This window comes from Triturus cristatus, chromosome 2_1, assembly GCF_964204655.1.
Source record: "Triturus cristatus chromosome 2_1, aTriCri1.1, whole genome shotgun sequence".
Taxonomy (NCBI): Eukaryota; Metazoa; Chordata; class Amphibia; order Caudata; family Salamandridae; genus Triturus; species Triturus cristatus.
Window position 1 is genome coordinate 676,908,594 of NC_140581.1, and position 21,913 is coordinate 676,930,506.

The 21,913-nt window shown below is 46.1% G+C and overlaps 1 protein-coding gene across 4 annotated transcripts in view; it reads right to left on the reverse strand.

Annotated features, from left to right (window-relative positions):
- Positions 1–552: 552 nt before the first annotated feature.
- EPB41L4A (erythrocyte membrane protein band 4.1 like 4A) overlaps positions 553–21,913 on the reverse strand; it is an 821,385-nt gene continuing 800,024 nt past the window's right edge. For 2 of the 4 annotated variants that reach the window (XM_085632596.1, XM_085632595.1), the window contains 3 exons: positions 18,727–18,837; positions 17,641–17,722; positions 553–1,264 (listed from right to left, as the gene is read on the reverse strand). In XM_085632596.1, the coding sequence (XP_085488722.1) occupies positions 1,130–1,264; positions 17,641–17,722; positions 18,727–18,837 (328 nt within the window). In that variant the 3' untranslated portion in view covers positions 553–1,129. The remainder of the gene's footprint in view (positions 1,265–17,640; positions 17,723–18,726; positions 18,838–21,913) is intronic. The other 2 variants (XM_085632598.1, XM_085632597.1) reach the window with 1 other exon arrangement.

Consider the following 21,913-nt stretch of genomic DNA (forward strand, 5'->3'; position numbering starts at 1 on the left):
GGGTAGTACTTCCGACCACTGGTCATCTCAATGCAAAGATTTTTATATAGTAGATTTACTTCTTGTGGTTGCCTTTCAACAAATTACTAAATCTTGGAAAGATACATCTCAAGTATCTTTTCAAGCATGGTGGTATGGAGTGTGTTACCACCACAGACTCGATAGAGCATATGTGTCTCCTGTTACATTACCTATTAAAAGAGACCTTTTATGGCTCCCAGTAACCTCTTTTTAAGACAAGTCTGCTCGTGAAGCACAATTACACAAGCTACATGACTTGTTCTTTATTAATAAGATTAACCTATTTGTTTTATGCCCTTAAATCTTTTTATAGAATGTTCTATTATGGTTACATAATTAATATTATTCTTCCTGATGGTGTTACGCTTTTCAAACCTGTGATTGTATGCTCAATGAATATGTTGCTTCTTTTTGTATTATAATTGCAACTTTTTCTCAATAAAACTTTATTTTCAAACTAACATTTTTTTTTTTTAAACCACTGGACCCACCACAAAGATATTACAAAAAAAACCAAGAAGCAAGCTTAGGTAAATTATCAGCATTGTTGGATTTAATGTCGTTTTAAATACTTCGTTGCATTGAACGTATAATACTGCAAAATAAAAATATAAAAGTAGCACGATAAACCATATAAAATATATTCCAGTTCGTGGGGTAACGTTTCACTTAATGCACAGGAAATGGAAACTACCAACCTGATGACCTAATAAAACTACTTAGTAGAAATTCCAGTTAAGCGTGATAGCGGGATCCCGCTTCTTTAAATTGTGAACAATGAATCTGTCTGTCAACACGAGTGCTCTTTTCAACCAGTGCAGGAGTCAACAATTGGCCTACGTCACATGCATACACCTGTTAGTCCGTCCAGCAGTTTTGAAGGTAGTGTTTGTGCACTCAAGAGTCTTCAATTCTTCTGAATTGAGCAAACGCCTTGCAGGGGAGGCGGGGGTCGAACCTCCCCGACGCCAGGGATGTGCCTGACCTGTCAAGCAGGCGGGTTTGTGTTCAAAACAAAGGTGAGTGGTCACAGTGCACCGTTTCCGCCCAGGCTCAAGGAGCGCGTCTCGAGCATCCGTGACTGTTCTCGCGCCACGTTGTGCGGACGCTAACATCCTATCTCTGTTTTCAGCCGCATCACCTGTACAGTTTTTATTGTCTTCACATTGTGCTTTCCGTCTAGGCTGCTTGTGGACACCGGGGACTTTCCGTCCGACAGACTGTCTTTGGATCCATTTCTCCTCTGAAAAGAAAAGGACAAGTGAAAAATCTAGATTCTGAATATGTGGAACAGGTCGACACTAACCACCAGGTGGAGCAATTGCACACTGTATGAAAAGGCTACTGCTGGTTAAACATTCACTACTAACATAGAAATCTGTAGATTATAATGCGTGCATTAATGCGGAGCTTCAGTTGCCTGATGCAGAAAGGGAAGGAGAGGCGAGTCGCATGCACTGTGAAGGGAGAGAAGAAATAGGGCAGGAAATCCTCAGCAGGGGGCATGCTTCTGAAAGAAATACAAATGGGTACAATGAGCGAATCAGCACATCTCAAGCTACGAGGGAGCGTGTAGGGTTTTAATTCATAGAGACATCTGAAGGTTTGTGCAGGGTCCTAATGCAGGCCCAGCCCTTTGTAGAGGCAGGGAGCATTTTGCCGAAGATCAATCAATATCTGCGAGAAATGGGAGACTAATATGCCCCTATTCACATTCGATTTCTCAAAGTGGACCTAGCCCATTTCAGTGGTGCGTTGCATTTCAGCCCCAGAGTAATGGCTTAGGTATTCTGTGTATATATTCACAGAAAAAACATATATATATATATAGACGCACATTCTTGTTCTGCTCACAAATAGTGTTGGCCCCCATCTGGTGAATTTCTACAAATCTATAGATGTACCTCACATTTGTGCACCTTTCTAAACTCAGGTATACATTATAGATTAGATCTCATAAACTGCATTTCGACTTAAAACTCTCCAAGGATTGTTTTTCTTAAGCACACATGAACTGCTGGGTGGATTTACAGCAACCTTGAACAAGAAGACAGCTTTGGTTAAGCTCAGATTCTGGACGCATACTGTAGCAGCTGGTGACTTTTGAAAGTGGTGTGGCGTAAAAGTTGCTGACGAGTGTGATGGAGCGAAGAATATATATATGAGTCCACCTGCCAAATGAGGGGGGGAAAGGAGCTCTCTTCTTAGGAAAGTATTTGAAAAATAGGACAAAATAATGCAGTTTTTTTGCACATTTTCATAAGGAATTTGTTTATAAAACCCAACCAGATGTGGAGTATTTTTCCATGAAAATTAATTTCTTAAATCAGGCATCAGGTATAAAGAAGCGCGTGTACAGGCCTTTACTCCCCGTCCAAAGCATGATGAGAGATCAGATACACTAAATAAATTAACATTATTTTTATAGAGAAGGGTACATGGTAAATTGTCTCTGGAGATATGAAAGGGTGTATTTTTATTTTTGGAATAATTTGAATGAGAGGAGGGCTTTAGCCATGTTGTAAGACCTTGGAAAACAAAGTCAAAGAACAGGAAGGAAATGCCATCTGTCAGATTCACTTCAACTAATTAAACTACTGCCGCAGTTCAACTAAAAAAAGACAACCGGTCACTAAAATTGAGTACACAGGAGGTTACACTTTACAGAACTAATTCAGAAAAGGGTTGCATGCACCCTAGCACCTTGGAAACCGTCAATCTGCAGTACGCTGTTTTTATTTTGATTTTGACATAGCTTTTGCAATCCTAGTTTTTGTATTCTTGCATCCAGTCTTCACAATCTATCTAGTTACTGGTTTTTTGTTATCATGCTCCCTAATAGTTGTGCAGCTTTGAAGCACTGTGAATGCTGCCAAGGCGCACTTCATCAATAGTCTTCAAACTAAACGACTGCGTGCTCATTTTTGATCGCACCTTATTAAAGATTGAATAAAACTGGAGGGGCAGCCCCACCTCAGTTACAGTCTGCAGTTTAATAAGAGCTGTTAGATGTGAAATTTGCCTCACCCTAATAGATCCATGAGTTCTGAACCTATGCTCACAAACTGAAATACAACTTTGGTATATTTATAAACACTGTATTTCTAGACCGTGTTAGCCATTTCAACAATTCTATGTCAGGACTGGAGGCGAGGATTTTGCCTTCTACCTTCACTTTATTTCCATAGCAGCATGAAGGTAAACAAAGACTACGTTTCCCATGAACCATAGGGAAAAAGGTAGTCAAAAAAGGACAACATGGTAACAACCAATCAACAAACAGCATCAACGTCCAATCCAAAGCGAGAGCGTCCCACATAGTCCTTTGCTAGTGTCCTCTCTTCCTCTTTCTTCGCTGCTCCGCAGCAAGATAAGTACTCTTCAGTTTCTTTTACTGTGTAGTGCTTAATCGAGGTTATTGTGCTATTTAGATGTTCTAGCGTTTAGGCTATGATTGTATTTTCGTATATGCTAATTTGATTTCTTGTGGGGGGTTTTACCTCATGTGTATTGCTGTCGCGCTTCTCGGCGCTGCTACCCCCTTTTTATAGGCTTCACATTTGTTGGTATAGTGGTTGTGCAACACGCGTTGTTGTTTCCGCGCTCCGGCGCATTTGTTTATTCAAGGGCGCCGCGGGGTCGAGGATCTCCTCGTCCCTACGCGGCGCGTTGCTGGCTTTGCTCTTAGACCTCCCGCCACTAGAGGGCGCAGGAGGTCGCGGAAGGCGCGTCGCGGGGTTTGATTCTCTTCAGGGAATTCAAACACCGCGCGCGCCATTCCCAAAGAGCCCGGTCTGAGGAAAACGCCCGCTTGGGGGTTTGTAACGGCGATCGACAGTAAAGTTAACCCGCGATCGGCCGTACCTGCACATTACGCTCTGTTTTTCGCCCATAGTTGTTAAGAGCATTTAAAAACAGAGTCTTGTATCCTTTTATTGAACGCCTCGCTAGAGGTCTTGTACTTTCCCTGTCCAGGGATTCCTAAAGGGACCCAGCCCAGCCTGGTGAGCCCCCCTCTCCTGGCATTGGGGTTGTGGTGGCTACGTGTATTTCTTTCTGCCAGCAGTGGTCCCTGGGGGCTTGATTCCCTGCAATTGCGGCACTTCAGTTGCGCAAGTGAGTTGGCTGACACCCAGCCTATTGTTGAAGGCCTGTATAAGGGCTGTTTAAGTTGCCACTCCATTGTCTCTGGTCATGGAGTATTACGACCAATTCCCGGAGGAGGAAGATCCTCTAGCTGAGATGCCCTGGGGGATGCCTTTTATGAGGCGGTGGATTCCTCAATTTCCCAAGCCGTGGGTCAGGCTATATCCCCCCTTGAGAACAGGCTTTCGCGCCAGATAAATGAGGCGTTTTCTCGCCTGAAACAGCGCATGGGTTACCCGGCCGCTCTGCCTACTCCCTCTGTTACCCTTCCCACGGGTTCCCCACCGAACAAGCACCCTCGTGTGCCTGGAGTGGATTCTGACGATTTTGAGCGTTTTCGGCAGGCTTTCCTGGACAATCAGGCGGTACAGCCGAGTGTCGTCCCCCCCCTTCACCCTCCTGCCCCTAGAGATGCTGACCAGGATGCATCAGGCGATCCAGACTCAGATCCCGGCCCTTAGAGGCCGTGGCTTCCTCCTCGCCCTACTGTTCCCCCTTCGGTTACCTCGGATATGTTGGATCCAAATGATATTGTTCATCCCCGCTCTTTGGAGTGGGTACCCGGGGAGAAGGTGGTGGCATATGTTGCAGAACACATCCGTCGGCCCTTAGAAAACGAGGCCCGTAATTGCCTGCGGGTGGAGTGCCCTCGCCCCTCATTGGAGGGTAAAGTAGCTCTCACCCCCGAAATTGACCCCAGGATGTCCACTTTCTTACAAAAGTTCATACGGGACCCCAAAAAAGGCCAAGGAGTCAGGCTCCATTATTTCCCCGGAAACCCTCTCCAACTGGGCTCAAAGGGTGGTTATATTTCTGGGCAATGCAAATTGCGCCCTTTCTACTGAGCGCCGTAGGTCTCTCCTTATAAAGATAGATCCCAAGTTGGGAGACCTGGCGGATTCCGAGGCTGGCGCTGTGGCTCAAGGGGGCCTGTCTGGCGAGCCTTTTGTGAAGGAACTGGACAAGTTCGGGAATACCTTCACATCCCTCGATAGGGCACAGTCCACCATCAAGAAAGTCTTTCTCCGTGTTTTTCGCGGGGCCGGCCGAGGCAGGGGCCGCTCGGCCGGTCGAGGTCACCAGCAGGGTAACCAGAGAGGCTCCGGTCAGTCGCAGGACCAGTCCCGATTCGGGAATTTCTACCCTACAAGAGGCCGCAGAGGCAAAGGAAGAGGATTCCGCGGAGGATCCACCGCCTCAAACTCCGGTGAGTCTTCACATTTTTTCCCCGTCAAAAATAGGGGGGCGGTTGGCAAGTTGCTTCCAGGCTTGGTTGTCTCTCACGCACGATGCTTGGGTTCTCCAAATGGTGCAGGGGTTCCATATAGACTTCACGGGGTTCCCAGTCCAGTGGGCAAGTCCCCGTCCCATTCAGTTTTCGGCTACAGATGCAGCCCTGGTGGACGAGGAAGTTGCATCCCTCCTGCAGAAGGGCGCCATTCTTCCCGCATTCCGCCATTCAAGGGGATTTTTGAGCAATATCTTCTTAGTAGACAAAACAGACGGCAGCAAGAGACCCGTCATCAATTTAAGCGAGTTCAACGAATGGCTTGTTTACCGCCATATCAAAATGGAGGGGATTCACCTCCTGCGGGATGTCTTGCGACCCCACGATTGGATGGTTCGCCTGGATCTCAAAGACGCCTACTTGGTGATTCAGATTTTCCCTTCACACAGGCGGTTTCTTCAGTACACCTGGCGCAACCGTGTTTACGAGTTTGCTTCCCTCCCGTTCGGTCTCTCGTCGGCTCCGTGGTGTTTCCCCAAGGTTCTCAAACCGGTGGTGGAATTTTTGAGAGCAAGAGGGGTCAGGATGATCGTGTACTTGGATGACCTCCTTTTGATGGCCTCTTGCCCGCGCCAACTGGAAGTCCAACTGCAGATGGCGGTGGGTCTCCTTCAAGATCTCGGGTTCGTCATCAACCAGAGCAAATCTCTCTTACATCCAACCCTGTCGCTTACCTTTTTGGGATTCGTGATCGACTCAACGTCATCCACTCTCAGCCTTCCGGCCAAGAAAATCTCCAAGATCAGACACGAATTGCGTCGTGTCCTGGCCAGGCAGAAGATCTCCCTCCGTCAGCTCGCCCGAGTGGTTGGACTCCTGTCAGCCTCCATTCAGGCCATATTTCCAGGCCCACTTCATTACCGGGCTTTACAGCGCCTAAAAGCTACTTTCTCAGGAAAGGTTTCCCATATTCTCACACAATGTCACTCACTCCAGAGGTGAATGCCGAGATCCAATGGTGGCTGGACCATATGGAGGCCTGGAACGGCCGAGCAATTTTCAGGTCAGCCCCGGATCTGGTAATCGAATCAGACGCCAGCCGAATCGGCTGGGGTGCACGCTGCGGGGAGTTGTCCACAGGAGGTTTGTGGTCTCCAGACGAACAGAAGTTACACATAAATTGTCTGGAACTTTTGGCAGGCTCGTTTGCCGTACGTTGCTGGACGAAAGACTTGGTGCGGTCGTGTGTTCTGCTGAAAATGGACAACATTTCCGCAGTCAGATATGTAAACCATCTGGGGGGCACCAGGTCCAAAGCCCTCTCGGATCTAGCGGCAAGTTTCTGGCAGTATTGCCTGGACAGCCAGATCTCAGTCACGGCAGAGTATCTCTGTCTCTGAGTACAGGGGAAGTTCCCTTAGATTGGAAACGGGCGCTGGTAAGACCTCTCAGGAAAAATAATGCCATACCCTGGACAGAACTATCTAACCCGAGACCAATCTCTCTTCTTCCCTTTTTGGCCAAATTAACAGAGAAGTTCGTTAATTGCCATCTATTGACGTACATCGAAAAAGCTGGGATTCTGGACTCCTCCCAGTCAGGGTTCAGCCTAGACACAGCACGGAGACCACCTTGCTGTCCGTCGCAGACGATCTACACATGCTCCAGGATGGGGGTTATTCCGTTATACTGGTGCTGTTGGATCTGTCTGCGGCGTTTGACACTGTGTCACATAACATCTTGACTTCCAGGCTAGTTGACAGTGGCCTGAGAGGTAAGGCACTGGCCTGGCTGAGGAGTTTCCTAACAGATCGTACCCAAAGTGTTACCTTGGGTACATTTCAATCAGAGGAGTTAAAGATCTCTAAATGGGTGCCGCAGGTCTCTTGCTTGAGCCCTACGCTTTTTAATATCTACGTGGCCCCCTTGGCTAACATCATGAGATCCCATGGGTTCATCCCGGTGTCTTATGCCGATGACACCCAACTCCTCTTCCCATTCAAAACTCTTACTACAGAAACTAGGAACTCTTTTGCCCAGGGTATGAAAGCAGTGGCACATTGGATGGCGTCCAATTACTTACAATGCAATGTGGCTAAAACGGAGGTGATGCTATTTGGCGAGGCTGAACGCCTGTGGGCTCCGGATTGGTGGCCTCTAGATCTTGGGTCGGTCCCTGAGCCCAAATTGGTAGTGAAAGACTTGGGGGTTAGGCTGGACCATGAGCTTTCCTTAAAACTACATGGGAACCAAGTGGCGGGCTCATGTTTCCACATCATTGGGCTGCTCCGGAAGGTGTTTCCTTTACTCCCAGACGCCACACGAAAGACCTTGGTGCAAGCGTTGGTGTTGAGCAGATTAGATTATTGTAACGGCTTGCTTCTATCTGCCAACGAAGGAGTCAGTTCAAGATTGCAGGTGGTTCAGAACACTGCTGCCCGCCTTGTATTAAATGCACCTCCTCGAACAACCTCCAAACCTTTGTTGACTAAACTTCACTGGTTAACTGTGAAACAGAGGGTGAAGTTTAAAATATGTTGCATTATACATAAATGCCTGATGGGGACTGGCCCGGCCTATTTGGCCAACAAGTTCACTCCATATGTCCCCACACGCTCCCTTAGATCTGGTGATCAGGCGCTGTTATGTGTCCCCAGAGCTAGGAAAGCAAGACAAGGGTCCAGAGCTTTATCTGTGGCAGGTCCCATGCTGTGAAACAGTCTCCCTATAGCCATCAGATTACATAGGGAACATCTGTCTTTTAGGAAACTTTAAAAAAAATTCCTCTTTCAAGACTAAGATATCATCTCATGTTACAATTTATAGGGCTGTTATTTGTTCTTGAGCTTGAGGCTGATGACGCTAAAGGGCGCGGAGATACTCCTCAGGGAGTTGATTCTAGCGCGATACAAACATGCAAATAAATAAATAAATAAATCTCCCCGGTCGGGACAATTTGGAGGCGGACTTCCAATCCCGCCATTTCTGAGACTCCAGCATGTGGATGTTGGACACAGTCATTTTTGTGGCTCTGAACGAGCTGTGGGGCCCGTTTTCAGCAGATCTGTTTGCATCCAGACTGGACCACCAGACACCTCGGTTTTTCAGTTGGAGACTGGACCCGTTGGCGGCGGCCACGGACGCGTTCATCCAGGATTGGAGCTTGGAGCAGGGGTACGCGTTTCCCCGGTTTGCAATGATCACGCGCTCTTCGGCGCAGGTTCGCAGGCAGAGGGCGGACCTGGTGATAGTCACTCCCTTATGCAGGTCGCAAGTTTGGTTTCCAGTTCTTCTGGAACTTTCCTGGGAGTTTCCAATCCTACTCCCCCAATCTCCCACTCTTCTCACGAATCCCGACGGGGTTCCTCACCCGCTAGTGTCAGCGGGTTCGCTGTTTCTCATGGTGTGGCGGATTTCCGGGGTAGATGGGAAACCCCAGGCCTTTCGCGAGCGGCTGAGAGCCTCATCTCAAAGGCTTGGGCGGACAGCACAGTTAAAAGATACAAGTCCGCGTGGAACCGATGGGCCAGTTGGTGTGTGCGACGGGGTTACGATCCCTTGGTCGCAGACGTGGTTGAGGTAGTGAATTTTTTGGCCCAGCTAGCTTCTGAAGGTTTGGCCTATCGGTCCGTTAATACCTTTAGGTCGGCTATTTCATCGGGCCACACCCCGGTTGATGGCGCACCTATAGGGGAGCACCTCTTGGTTTGCAAACTGCTTCGGGGGGTGAGGCTTTCGTTACCTCTGGAACCTCGTTACTCCGCCTTGTGGGACGTGAATCGGGTTCTTAATCTTTTTCTCTCATGGCAGCCTAACCGGTTTCTTTCTCGGAAGGAGGTTTCAGCGAAACTGGCGATGCTCCTTTGTTTGATCTCTTGCAGGAGAGTCTCGGATGTGCGGGCCTTGGATATTTCTGGAAGGATGTTCACCCCTGACGGGGTAACCTTCACTCTTCTACGGCGTACTAAATGCCATACTAGGGTAATCTCGTACCCGGCGTTCCCGGACTCACCAAAGTTATGTGTGGTTAAATGTCTAAAGGCTTACGAGGAAATGACGGAAGAGTTCCGTCCCCCAGGAGAACGGCAGTTGCCCATTGCGCTACGGAAACCCTTTAAAGCGGTTTCCTCACCCACCATCGCCAGATGGGTCCGGTGGGTGATGCAAGAGACTGGTATAAGCCTTCGAGACTTTGGAGCACATTCTGCTCGTGGAGCAATGGCATCAAAGGCGTTTGGCCTAGGCGCGCGCATTGAGGATATCCTCAATGCTGCAGATTGGTCTTCGGACTCTACTTTTAAGAGGTTCTATTTGAAGCCAGTCCTGAATATGGCTCAGCTGGTTGTGGGCAAGCTATGAACAAGCATAATCCTCACCTCCAGTCCTGATATAGAATGAAAAATTTCCTAGCTAACGTAACGGAAAGTTTCAATTCTATTAAGGACCCGGAGGCGAGGATTATCCCTCCCTTCGCTCCTGGAGGAGATCCCTCCCCGTATGACAGTAAGTAGATGTTTTCCAGTGCTGATTGACACTTTACTGATGTGTGTAACCTGTCTTGCTCTGTAACAGGGTTCCATTGTGTTTCCTGGTGTAATGCGTCTCTATTGTTTGCAGGTTCAGACGCTCAAAAACAGGATATTTGAAGAGTGCGGACCAGCTGTCGTCGCGCTCCGAAAGAGGAAGAGAGGACACTAGCAAAGGACTATGTGGGACGCTCTCGCTTTGGATTGGACGTTGATGCTGTTTGTTGATTGGTTGTTACCATGTTGTCCTTTTTTGACTACCTTTTTCCCTATGGTTCATGGGAAACGTAGTCTTTGTTTACCTTCATGCTGCTATGGAAATAAAGTGAAGGAAGAAGGCATAATCCTCGCCTCCGAGTCCTTAATAGAATTGAAACTTTCCGTTACGTTAGCTAGGACATTTTTCATTAATCAACAGAGGATGTAAGAGAAGTTTATGGCAGAAATTAGCAGAAAAATAAAAATTAGAAGGAATATATTTTAGTAAAGAGTACATTCGTAATACTACTGCCCCTTCATCTACCGGGCACATGGAAAGTCAAAGGCTAGCATTTACAGCATTAAATGGAAATATTAAGCTTTAACGAAAACTGGACTACTCTATCTTACGGGCAAAATTTTGGAGCCACAGAAAGTTGCATAAGATGAAAACGACAGATGTCACGCAATCATATGATATCACAAAATGAAAATCAGCTATATTAGTAAATATGTATACTGCCTGGCACTTTTAGGATTTTGTAAATAATGTGAATAGCTGTGTTTAAGCATCAAATTTAGGCTCTGCCTATAGGCGCCTTGTGTAATCATGTGCCTCAAGTCCCTACTCGGCTGAAAGCGCTTAGCAAACTGATTTACTGGTGTGGATTATGGTATGATCATATACAGACCGCCGGGGCCGGCAGGTGGTTTTTTAGAGTCTATCGGCCAGGCTACAGCATCTATTGCCACAAGATATAACCATTGCATGGTCCTTGGTGATTTGAACCTACATTTTGACCAAAAAGAAGACCCCGAGGTCAAGAAGCTATGTGACTCTTGAAACATTTTTAGTATGGCCTCATACGTGTCTACTTCAACCCATGACAAAGGTCATATTTTAGATCAGATCTTTTCCACACATAATATTGAAGTTGAGAACCCCCGACCGATTGCCTGGTCAGACCATTTTCTGCTCACCTTTTGGCTGAACAAAGAGTGCAACAAGTCTTGGGCTCAGAGCACTAATCAAAAGAAGGAAGCTAGATCTTTTAAGGCTATTACTTCTGACTCTCTAGCAGAAATAATAAGTCATCATCTGATCCTTGTGGAAGGGCTTTTAGAGGATGCAGCATCTGCGCTAGAAAGCTGGCTTCACAAATGGACACTTTTCTCTCTAGCCACCGGTAATGTTCCAGTAAGGTGGAAACAGGGTAAAATCATCCCCCTTCTGAAGAAACCTTCTGCTGATCCAGCTGTTGTTAGCAACTATAGGCCCATAACACTGCTTCCTTTTTTTGCTAAGGCACTTGAAAAATATGTGAACTCTGTCATCACCAACTATATTGAAGCTACTGAGGCCCTTCATCCCAGTCAATCGGGCTTTAGAGCTAACTACAGCACCAAAACAGCCCTACTGGAAATTACAGAAAGCATTAAAGGCACCCTTGATAGAGGAGGAAAAGCAGTTTTAATACTGCTCGATCTCCCGGCTGCTTTTGATACCGTGCCCCACGACCGTCTCCTTCAGAGACTTAGGATTTGTGGTCTTGGGGGCACGGTTCTCAGCTGGTTTGCCTCCTTCCTGCATGATCGTAAACAATCTGTCTGGTCCCCACCGTTTTCAGCAGATATTCCCTTACTGAACGTTGGAGTGCCTCAGGGCTCAGTATTGAACCCGACTCTTTTTAATATCTATATGGCTCCTCTGGCTTCACTCGCCGAAAAATTTGGCGCTCAGCTCATCACCTACGCAGACGACTCCTGTTCACATACGGAAAGGATTAATCTTTTAATGATAGCAAAATTAACCTGTGTTTGTCCAACATCTTTGACTGGTTTCGCCGGAATCAACTTTCGTGTAATTCGGCTTAAACCGAAATCATCTTTTTTGGACCCACACCGGGTGATGAATGGAGGAATTGGTGGCCTCAGGACCAACCTTCCCCTTCCTCCCCCAGCCCTGTCACCACTGTAAAAAATCTTGGAGTCCTATTAGATTCTGATCTTTCTATGAAATCACAGGTTAAATTGGTGACTGGCATGTGTTTTCGGCTTCTAAAAATGTTAAGAAATTTTCTCTCACTTTTACCTTTGCCTCACAGGCAGACGGTAGTTCAAGCCCTGATTACCTCAAGGCTGGACTATGCTAATGTCCTGTACTTGGGCATTCCGAATTACTTAATAAACCGCCTCCAGTTGGTGCAGAATGCGGCGGCTAGGGCTATCTTGATGGTCGGGCCTAGGACCCATCTGCCAAGTCACCTAAAAACCTTACACCGGTTACAACTGAAAAACAGAATTAACTTCAAGGCGCTGGTACTAGCTTTCAAGGCCTTGCATGATAGCGGGGCATTGTATCTCAGAAAAAGAATCACCCCCTATTGTCCGGGTAGGACACTAAGGTCTTCGACCCAACATCTGTTAGTGGTGCCAAAATTTCTTTTAGTGCGGAAGGGAGGACGCTCCTTCCAGGTGGCCGTAAGCAGAATATGGATTTCTCTCCCTCCCTCCCTTAGAAGCGAACGTGAACTCCTTAGCTTTAGACACCATCTTAAGACCTGGATGTTCCATCAATAATTTTCGCTGTGTAGAAATGGAAGTGTGCAGGACTTCTCCCTTATCGAGGTGCGACTTGAGCGCCGGGACACTCTTTTTGAGTAGCCGTGCACTCTTTACAAATCCCCATAACATAACATAACATTAAGTGCTCCTTAAACATGTGAATATTAGTAACTCACATCCTTCCCTGACTCAAAGGCAGCTCGTCACAGGGCTATTCCCCCACAGTGGGAAAACTTTAATACCATGTCCACATTGTTTAGTTTCAATAACGTAAAATATAGGAACCCAATAATTATTTCCAATTTTTAAATACCCATTATGTATACAACTCTTTAATTCAAATGCGTTATTTCTCTCTGTCAGAAACAGATAAATAATGCCTTTTGAAAAAAGCTAACTGAAGTCGTAGTTTGGACGGTTGGATGAGGAACTGCCTCTTGATAAACAGGCATGGCTGGAACTTGCGTGCTTGAGTCATGATTTTTCAGGACAAAATATGCTCTCACTCGCTCACTCACCCGGACGGATTAGATTGTCTGTCTTCTTAATATCCCTGCAAGATCAATGCTTTTTCTCCCCCCTCCCACCAGCACTGACACGGGCTCCGCACCTCACCTCGTCTTCACATTAGCGCTGAATCGATCCATGAGCCTGCCCTGCCCTGCCCTGCCCTGTGCATACCGAGACAGAGGACAAACAGGCACAGTGGCGTAGCTAGGGGGGGCAGGTGGGGGCAGTCCGCCCCAGGCGGCACTAGCTTCTGGGTGGCAGCCGCGCGGCACTTGTGGCCCGTGGCGGCGGCCTTTATGATTTATTTGGGGACACTCACTGACACTACTGTCAGTCATTACGCGCCCCCCGTGTGAAGTGCAAGGCAAGCGCACCTGCTTGTAAAGGCTGTAGAGTAGTGGTGGGGGTGCGGTGCGCGACGTACCGCGTTTGTGGTTGTGGGTCCCGTGAGGTCCAATGCCACACTCACCCCCCGATCTGTGTTAATGCTCCCTCGAGCCTCCAGGTCTGCCTTGTCTTGCTTACTTTTCAATCCAGGGTTCTCCTGCTACTGCTGATGGATAGTGGGGCCATGTTTCTGTAGGCGCAGTGCAGGTTTACTCCAAACTGTGTGCCAATGTGTTCAAAATGGACTTTACAACCAATTCATCTATTATCAATGATTATTAGTAGTGGGGGGGGGGGCAGGGGTGGCGGTCTGCCCCGGGCGGCACGAGTTTTGGGGGCAGTGGCCTTCCCCTCGCCTCCCCCCCCTTACCTGCGGCTGCACAGGGCAGCAACTGCAGGATTCGATTGGCAGCACACACACCCTCTTAAGGCTGCCGCGGGGTGGCAAAGGCTGGGAACGCCATGGGCGGCAAAAGATCTAGCTACGCCTATCCACCCCCGTGCTCGCCTGTCCTTTCTCCCCACTACCTGCCATGGGCGGCAATCTGGGGGATAGCCCCGGGCGCCAGAAGCTCTAGCTACGTCACTGAACAGGCAGCTCTCTCAAGGGCAGTGCTTTCGTTTAGTTCCCTCACGCACAGTGTTGTCAGTTGTGCACGAACGGAAGGAGCACGCGACATGACCAGAGAGACTGTTACAGACACTGCTGTCTTGCTGTTCATTTCAGCAAACAACATGAGCGCAGTATCCTGACTGGTTGGGGCAGGCAAATCCTCCGCTCTATAGGAGACTGGGGGCTGAGTCTTCACTCTCTCTGGCTCCTACTACAGCAAGTATTAGGGAGGCTTTGAGGGCACATGTCAGGCTGGACAAAGCAAGGTAACTGTCCAGACTGGCATGCACACTACATATACCCTCACAAAGTTCATTGCTCTTGCTTCTGCCAGGATAGGCCCCGCCCTCAAAAACACTAGACTGGAAGCAATAGAAAGAGCGCTACAGTCAGGCAAGACAGAATGGGGACAAAACAGTGTAGATTCGTAAAATGCTATCAAATTAAAACTATGTGATGTGCAGCACACAGAAGGGGTGGGGCAACGCCCTCACGCCCCAATGAAGGAACCGCCCTGGACACCTGTAAAATGATTCAGAACCAAAATTTGCATGAAAAATCTGATTTGATTTTCTGGGTATGCACCCTGAATATTGAACGCACAATATCAGTCAGAGAGAATATTGTGGGCAAAATATCAAAAAAATATATTTACAGGTATGTAAGTCTAGATCTTCTATACCTAACTCCACATATATGTACCTACGCAGCACATATATCTTCAAGGTACATAGATGTGGAATTAGGAATAGTAAATCTATACTTCCCTATATGTACTTACCTTTCAATATTTTTCCCTCAATATTCTGTCTCTCGATATTGTTGGTGTCCATATTCAGTAGTACAACTGATATTCTGAGCAGCTTTTTTCTCGTCAGCGTCAGCGATAAGCAAATTACTAGTCTCCGTTCGTAGATCTTGTAGAGTATGCACTCTTACTTTTTCCTTCTCACTTAAGTTCATCCAAGAGTCAGGTGAACAGATTTACGATTCGAAAAGAGGGCCCTGAGGCCACAGCTTCCTTGTTACTCCTGCAGGAAATATTCATGGAAAATAGAGGCAGTGGTAGACTTTGATGACGATTGCATCAGGTAGCCCATAGGACAGGCAAATATAGTTTCCTAATAAATGTATTGAATTTGGTCCAAAATGCATGAAACATTAAGAAACTATTTTTTGATAACTGTTCAGTCCTCGGATATTTTGTATGGAATGGTTAAGGCAGTGGGAAAGCATTAGGGGGAACCTACAAGTTTTGTGAGGAACTACAGAAAAAACCCTGGGCCATATGTATGACGAAGCGGCGGAGCGTGTTGATAGCCTCCTGGGCTTAACAACATGCTCCGCCACTTCGGAAACGCAAGGCTGCACCATATTTACAAGAATGTGGTGCAGCTTTGCGTTTCCCCAGAGTGCAAGGGTGTCTGTGTGTAGGGGAGGATTGGTTATGTGTAGGAAGGTGTCCCTTCCTGCACATAAACAATCCTAAAATGCCATTTTGTAACTTTCATGTGTGCTGCTTCATGCACGCATGAAGCAGCACACATGAAAGTTGCAAAATGGCATTTTTAAAAAGGTTTGTTTATGTACAGGAAGGGACACCTTCCAGTACATGAACAAACCATGGCATTTTGCTTTTTCCATGTGTGCTACACAAGGCAGCACACATGGAAAAAGCAAAAACGAGGAGAAATAATGCATTTCTCCTCGTTTCGCCACCTTAAGACCAGGGATTTCCTAATCTTAATTTTGGCGCTGCCTCCTATGTACGCCACCCTTGTACATAGAGGGCAGCGTCAAATACAATGGGTGTTGCGGTGGAACGCCCACCACAACACCCACTGCATGCCCATTTCACACTAAACATAGCATGAAGAGGTGCCTTATGTACAAGGCAGCGTTAAGCCACGTTAAGTGGCTTAACGCTGCCTTGTACATAAGACAAGGCCCCTATCACCACAGGAACGTTAAAAAAGTGACATTCTCGTGGCGATAGGGGCTTGTACATATGCCCATCTGTTTTTATGAAAAGATATGGGATCTGATTGGATGTTAAGTGATGGACATTTTCAATCTTTTCGCTGTTTTGTGATGACACACAATGTCTGTGGATTGCTATGAATTCTGCTTATGCCATTCTGGACAAAATGGGCCTTGGGACTCTGGAGAAAGGGGGGGGGGGGCAGGGGCGAGTCACATCCACTGTCAGGGAACAGGAGCAATCCCCAGGGGTTTGGAAAATATCCTCCCCCACATTTACGGATAAAATGTGACAGGACTCAGCAAACAATATAGATTGTTTTTCAAAGAACGTTTAGGGTGAGATAGCATTAGAGTTTCTTTGCCAAATAACAGTATAAGTAGACCTATTCGTAGCATGAGCTCTACACTGGTGCCAACATGAACTGTGTGCAGGACGTTTTCAGTACCAATTGATACTGGTACAGACAGTTATTGTTTATAGTTACAGAAAAATTAATTTTGGATTGCTCATGTTTTTGCCTTTGTGATACAAATCTGCATGAGATGTTCCAAAAACAGAATGTGTTCACCTGAGTTTGATCTTGGGGAGCTGTGTGCAGGTTTGTAATGGGAGGGGATAGTTAGAAAGATTGTAAAGTTACATTTTCAACACACATTCTCGGACACAAAAAATTGATATGGAGGAATTAAAACATTTTTGCCTACGGGTCAAGGTCAGTCAGTACTGCTAGGGGGACATTGCACAGTTCATGCTTTGAGGCCAGTGCCTTCTGGGCATGGCCGTGTGTTGTGGCATTTAGGGTGGAGCTCCTGGTGCAGTGCCAAGTCAAAGGGCACATCTGCTGGGCAAAACCAAATTCTGTTGACACTAGGGGCGAAGGCACAGGTTGTAGTGTTGGTTCTTGACACAGCAGTTGGGCACAGCCGAAGAAGCAGGTGCCCACCACCCCTCTAGCTATGGCCGCAAGCAACATTCTACAACACAATATCGTGCAATGCAACTGCAAGAATTACAATGGCTTCAGGATCAGGAGGCAGTCTGTGTTTCAGCTTGAAGAAATTCAACCACACCTCAGTAGCTCTAAAACCCAGCTTCTGGTTTTCGTAAAGTTCAAGGTCAAACTGTTTGCTGTGTGACTTGCACAACTCTTTTTCAATAATGTATCCTTAAGTAACACATGTGCAGCATATCCCTTCTGGATCCATTTTCTCAATTTTTGGCCAGGTGCACAATCATTCTGTCATATCAGCTGGTGCAATATCTGTTTGCTCCTCTTCGGATCACACACACAGCAAACGGATGTAGCTGCTTCATTGCACCATTGTAAAGTTTTGTGACAAGGCCCATCGACAGTAGTACTGGTATGAAAGTTGCCTTATGACAACAAAACTGTGCTCAACAATACAAATTAATACGTAGGTATATGGGAAGTGCAGGTTTTATGTTCCCTACTCATACTGACCTGCTGCGAAGCGGGACCACCAGAACACTGTCCATCGGAGGCACGCGTCACAGGTAATGGAGGCACCAGATCATTCTTCGCACTGAAGAAGAAAATTACAGTTTTAACTCACACAGAACAAAAATGCTATAAAAAGAAAAAAACTGTATGGTTGCATTTTTCATTCCAGCTCGCAGCCTGTCTACTTTTAGGAAAGGCGGTCCTATTATTATCTTGGTAAAAGTTCACGGGATCTCAAAGCAAAGTACATTTTTATCTCTTGTTAATTATCATGAGAGAACACTACTGTTTTTTGTGTTTTTTTGGTAAGGATATGTTTTTAACATTATTATATAGCTTATTAGTTATTTTGGAACTTGATATGGAGAGAGGATGTAGCTTAACGGTTAAGGTGGCGGCCTTCAAATCTGGGGAACCGGGTTCGAGTCTCGGCAACGACGCTCAACATCCTGTGATTCTGGGCAAATCACTTAATATCCCCGTGACAAACAATAATGTGTCCTAAAGTAATGCAACTGGTGCTCGTGTAAAGAGCTCTGATACCTGATTTCGGGTCAAGTTCGCGCTATATAAAACTTTGAGAAAAGGAAAAAAAAACGAATAGCCATATGTACCCTATATTATGAGTAATGTGGATTTATATGGAGGGATACTTTGTGGCAGGAAATATTTCCGGCCACAATCTCCACACATCAATCTGGCTACTATGAATTAATCCCACGGAATGGAGGAATGCTTGGGCACATCTGTTTTTTCAAGGTCATATTCTGCATGGAATTCATAATTCCAAGTAGATTACCTAGCAAATTTACCACCTGCTTTGAGAAAGTGGTAAATGGTTGGGGTGGGGTGGGAGGAGCAGTGGGCAGGAGTAGGTACAGCTTGGCACCGACAGCGCTGACATTCGCCCCACTGCAACGTACAAAATCCAACAAGATCCCTAATCACGGCAGTGGGTACACCCCAGAACTCAGAACCACCAAGCGCAACTGCCACCAACTAGAGAAACGATGGCGCGCCACCAAGAACCTCGCCGACAGAGCAGCTCACAAAAGAGCCCTCAGCATCTATCTATGTACCACTTACTTGACTTCAGATAGGACTGATCTCTCCCCATCCGAACCTTGGGAGCGTCTATTCTGACGGAAGCTCCGAGGTGAATGGGAATGCCTGATGCGAACAGGGTCCCCCTGAGTCCTGAAGATATAATAATTTAAAATATTTATTTGCACATGTACTGTTCCAGCACTTCAAAAAAATACCACAAGTTTCACCAGGCTGTATGACAGAACACTATGGCAGAGAGACATGCTTTGCAAACCATTTTAGGGTACTTCACAATTAAATGTACTTAGAAAAAAAATAGTTCATGTTAACTGAAAACATTCCTATGTCTCCAATTTTAAAAGCAAGGGATTCCAACAAGAGGAAGTCTGTACAGATTTTTTTTATTGAGTAGACAGAGCACCTCACTCAGTAATTTATGCAGGATATGTATGCTCATTGTATAAGGGTAGGAATGATAAAAGGGCCACCTTAAGTATGCCTAAAGTAGGCTTTATTTCCAATAAAATATTTCCCAAAAATGACAAAGCGAGATCAATCTGACTCCTGTTTTCATTTGGAAGGCCTGGTGAGGAGGCCTCTATGACAAATGCCACATCGTGACATTTCAGGAAGTGTGATGGCCAGGAAATTTCCCTTTCAAAATGAAATAAATAATGAAATACCAGCATTTGTAAAGCGCACAGCTACCGCCGAAGTGGTGTCCCGTCATTGGGGGCCGTCGGGAAGATTAAGGGAGCTATTGCCCAGAGTCACGTGGTTCTGGGCTAACCTGCCACTGGTGCCAGGGATTGAACCGTGAACCCCGTAGTCCAGAGTCAGGGACCCTGGCCACTGCGCCACACCTCTTGCACTTCTAAAATGTATCTTAAAACTTGACCGGGATCAAAATAAGTATTAATTAACCCATCAGACCACTAACAGGTTTTTTGACTGAAAAATTAAAATGTGTCTGGAGTTCCCCTTTAACATATTTTGATATGTTCATATCTAAATGACTAGTGTTCATTATTTCCTGCTTTAGAGACGGTCTTCATCATAGATGAGGAACAATATCCTGGAAAAGATCAAAATAGTTCAACCATATGTAGTACATTTGGCACAGAACCTTGTGGTGAAGACAGTATTGCTATCATATCAGCAAACACTAAATGTCCATGGACCCGACGTACCAAACATTAGTCGCATTATACGATCAATGTGGAATTCTGCCAACCAACCTATGTGCTAATAGGTCAGCTTGCAAAATTCCCATATGGAGTGTGTTGCAATTCGAGGCAAGTCGCAAATTGTGGCTTACTCTGACTAAATGCCACGACAGGGATGGTGGCCTACTGGGGTCAGCAGACCACCATGTCTGCGATTACATTCAAATAAATGTACTGCATTTACAAAAATAAAACAGATTCTTTTAAAAAGTTTGTTTGAGAGTTGGCAGTGGTCCCCTGGGCGACTATTTACTCCCCAACAACCTTTTTTTAATTCACAAAGGGGGAGGGATTCAATGGGGACCCCTTCTGTTTTGTGCATGGCTTACCACCCTAATTCCAGCATCTTGTGACTACATTTCGGTCTGAAAACACTGACTTATCTACTACAGAATTGTTATTTGGAAGGGACGTCAACAATACACCCCTTTCAAATAGAGATTCCTAAAGGAGTTCCAGACGTGTTTTAGGAGTCGATAAGACAATTAAAAAAATAGTATTTTAAAATGTTTCTTACAGGCACAAACAGTCCGAGTCTGAAAAACATTTAGTACATCAAGCCCTATTTTCTTTATTTGCTACATAAAACCTTTAATACATGCTTGCATTCTAAAACAAGTGCATGGGGTTCAGAGTTCGGGGTTAAATTAAACTGCAGAAACAGTAGAGGACAGTCCTGTCTGGTTCCTTTGGTAAGACTCACATCTCCAGAAAGCAGTGCATTTGTTTGTGAATCTTACCAGAGAAACTTTATGTAAACTTTATATAATTAAAAATGTACTATTATAGAAACACTTCCCAAAGTTCATTCTTCTAAGGGGCCGATTCTGACCTGGGTCGGAAAGCTCTCCAACCGTGCCGGATCCGGAGTGTTTTCCGACCAAGCCGGACTCCTGCAGTCCGCCCGAGCGAGTACAATGAGGCCTCATGCTGCTGGACTCGGTTCGGTCGGACTCCCATAGAAGTCAACGGGAGCCGGTTGTACGACGCGTACATGGGCTCCCATTGACTGAATGGGTACGTCTCGCACAAGGGCGCCCCCTACAGTGGGTACGTGTCGGTGCCATCCGCACCGTACATGCCTGTGTTGGGGAGACCCTTGGGTCTCCCCCTGTGTCCGAGTCGTAAGGCTGCGGTTGACGGGGGGTCCGATGCGGACCCCCAAAGGCAGCTTCCAGGACGTTTTGCGAGCTGGAAACTTTGGCTCAATCCGGCTGTCCAACGCGTGCATCGTACTGGCTCGGTCGGAAATCGCATCCATTACACGGCGCGGTTTGCTTACGTACGAGACGTACGGAGTGGTTCGGACCCGGAAATGATTCAGTCGGCGAATTTCGCGTTGCTCGCATTGTACTTGCTCGCTCGTACAGCTTTACGAGTCTGGCAGAGAACACGCGTACGGCTCGTACTTTTTCCGGCCGGATCGCGTTCGGAGCCCTTACGAGCGAGATCGAAATCGGCCCCTTAATGGTAGATTTAATCAGAGCACATTTTCAAATGCATCAAGACTTAATAAAACATGGTGATTAGGCCTATTTTAATGAATGCATACTATTTCTCTTCCTGGTCTTATCAGAATCCTTTCTTCATTTAATACATCTAGACTGATTGGTGTCAATTAAGCCTTTTTGCCCACATTTTGGGTAGGATGTTGAATAAAGATAGGATGATAGATAACATTCACACGTTTGGTGATCTTTCCCTGCTTTTGGGGCTAAAGTGAAGTAAGATAGTTTAATATATTTTGGGAAGTTTTTATGTTTGATAAACACATTTACAATAAGCCAATCCGATCGAGTGATTTACCTTTTTAAATATTGTTAATTATCTCAGAGAAATAAATATTTTATTGAAGAATATTTTACTGGGCACATTAGAATGAGAAACAAAGTTATCATTATTGTTTTTGTTAGCTGTAATAATTGACCCCTCTATGTGATTATTAGTGGATCTCCTTCTTATAATCCAGCTGTTTAGCTGTAGATGTGATGATCTCTGCT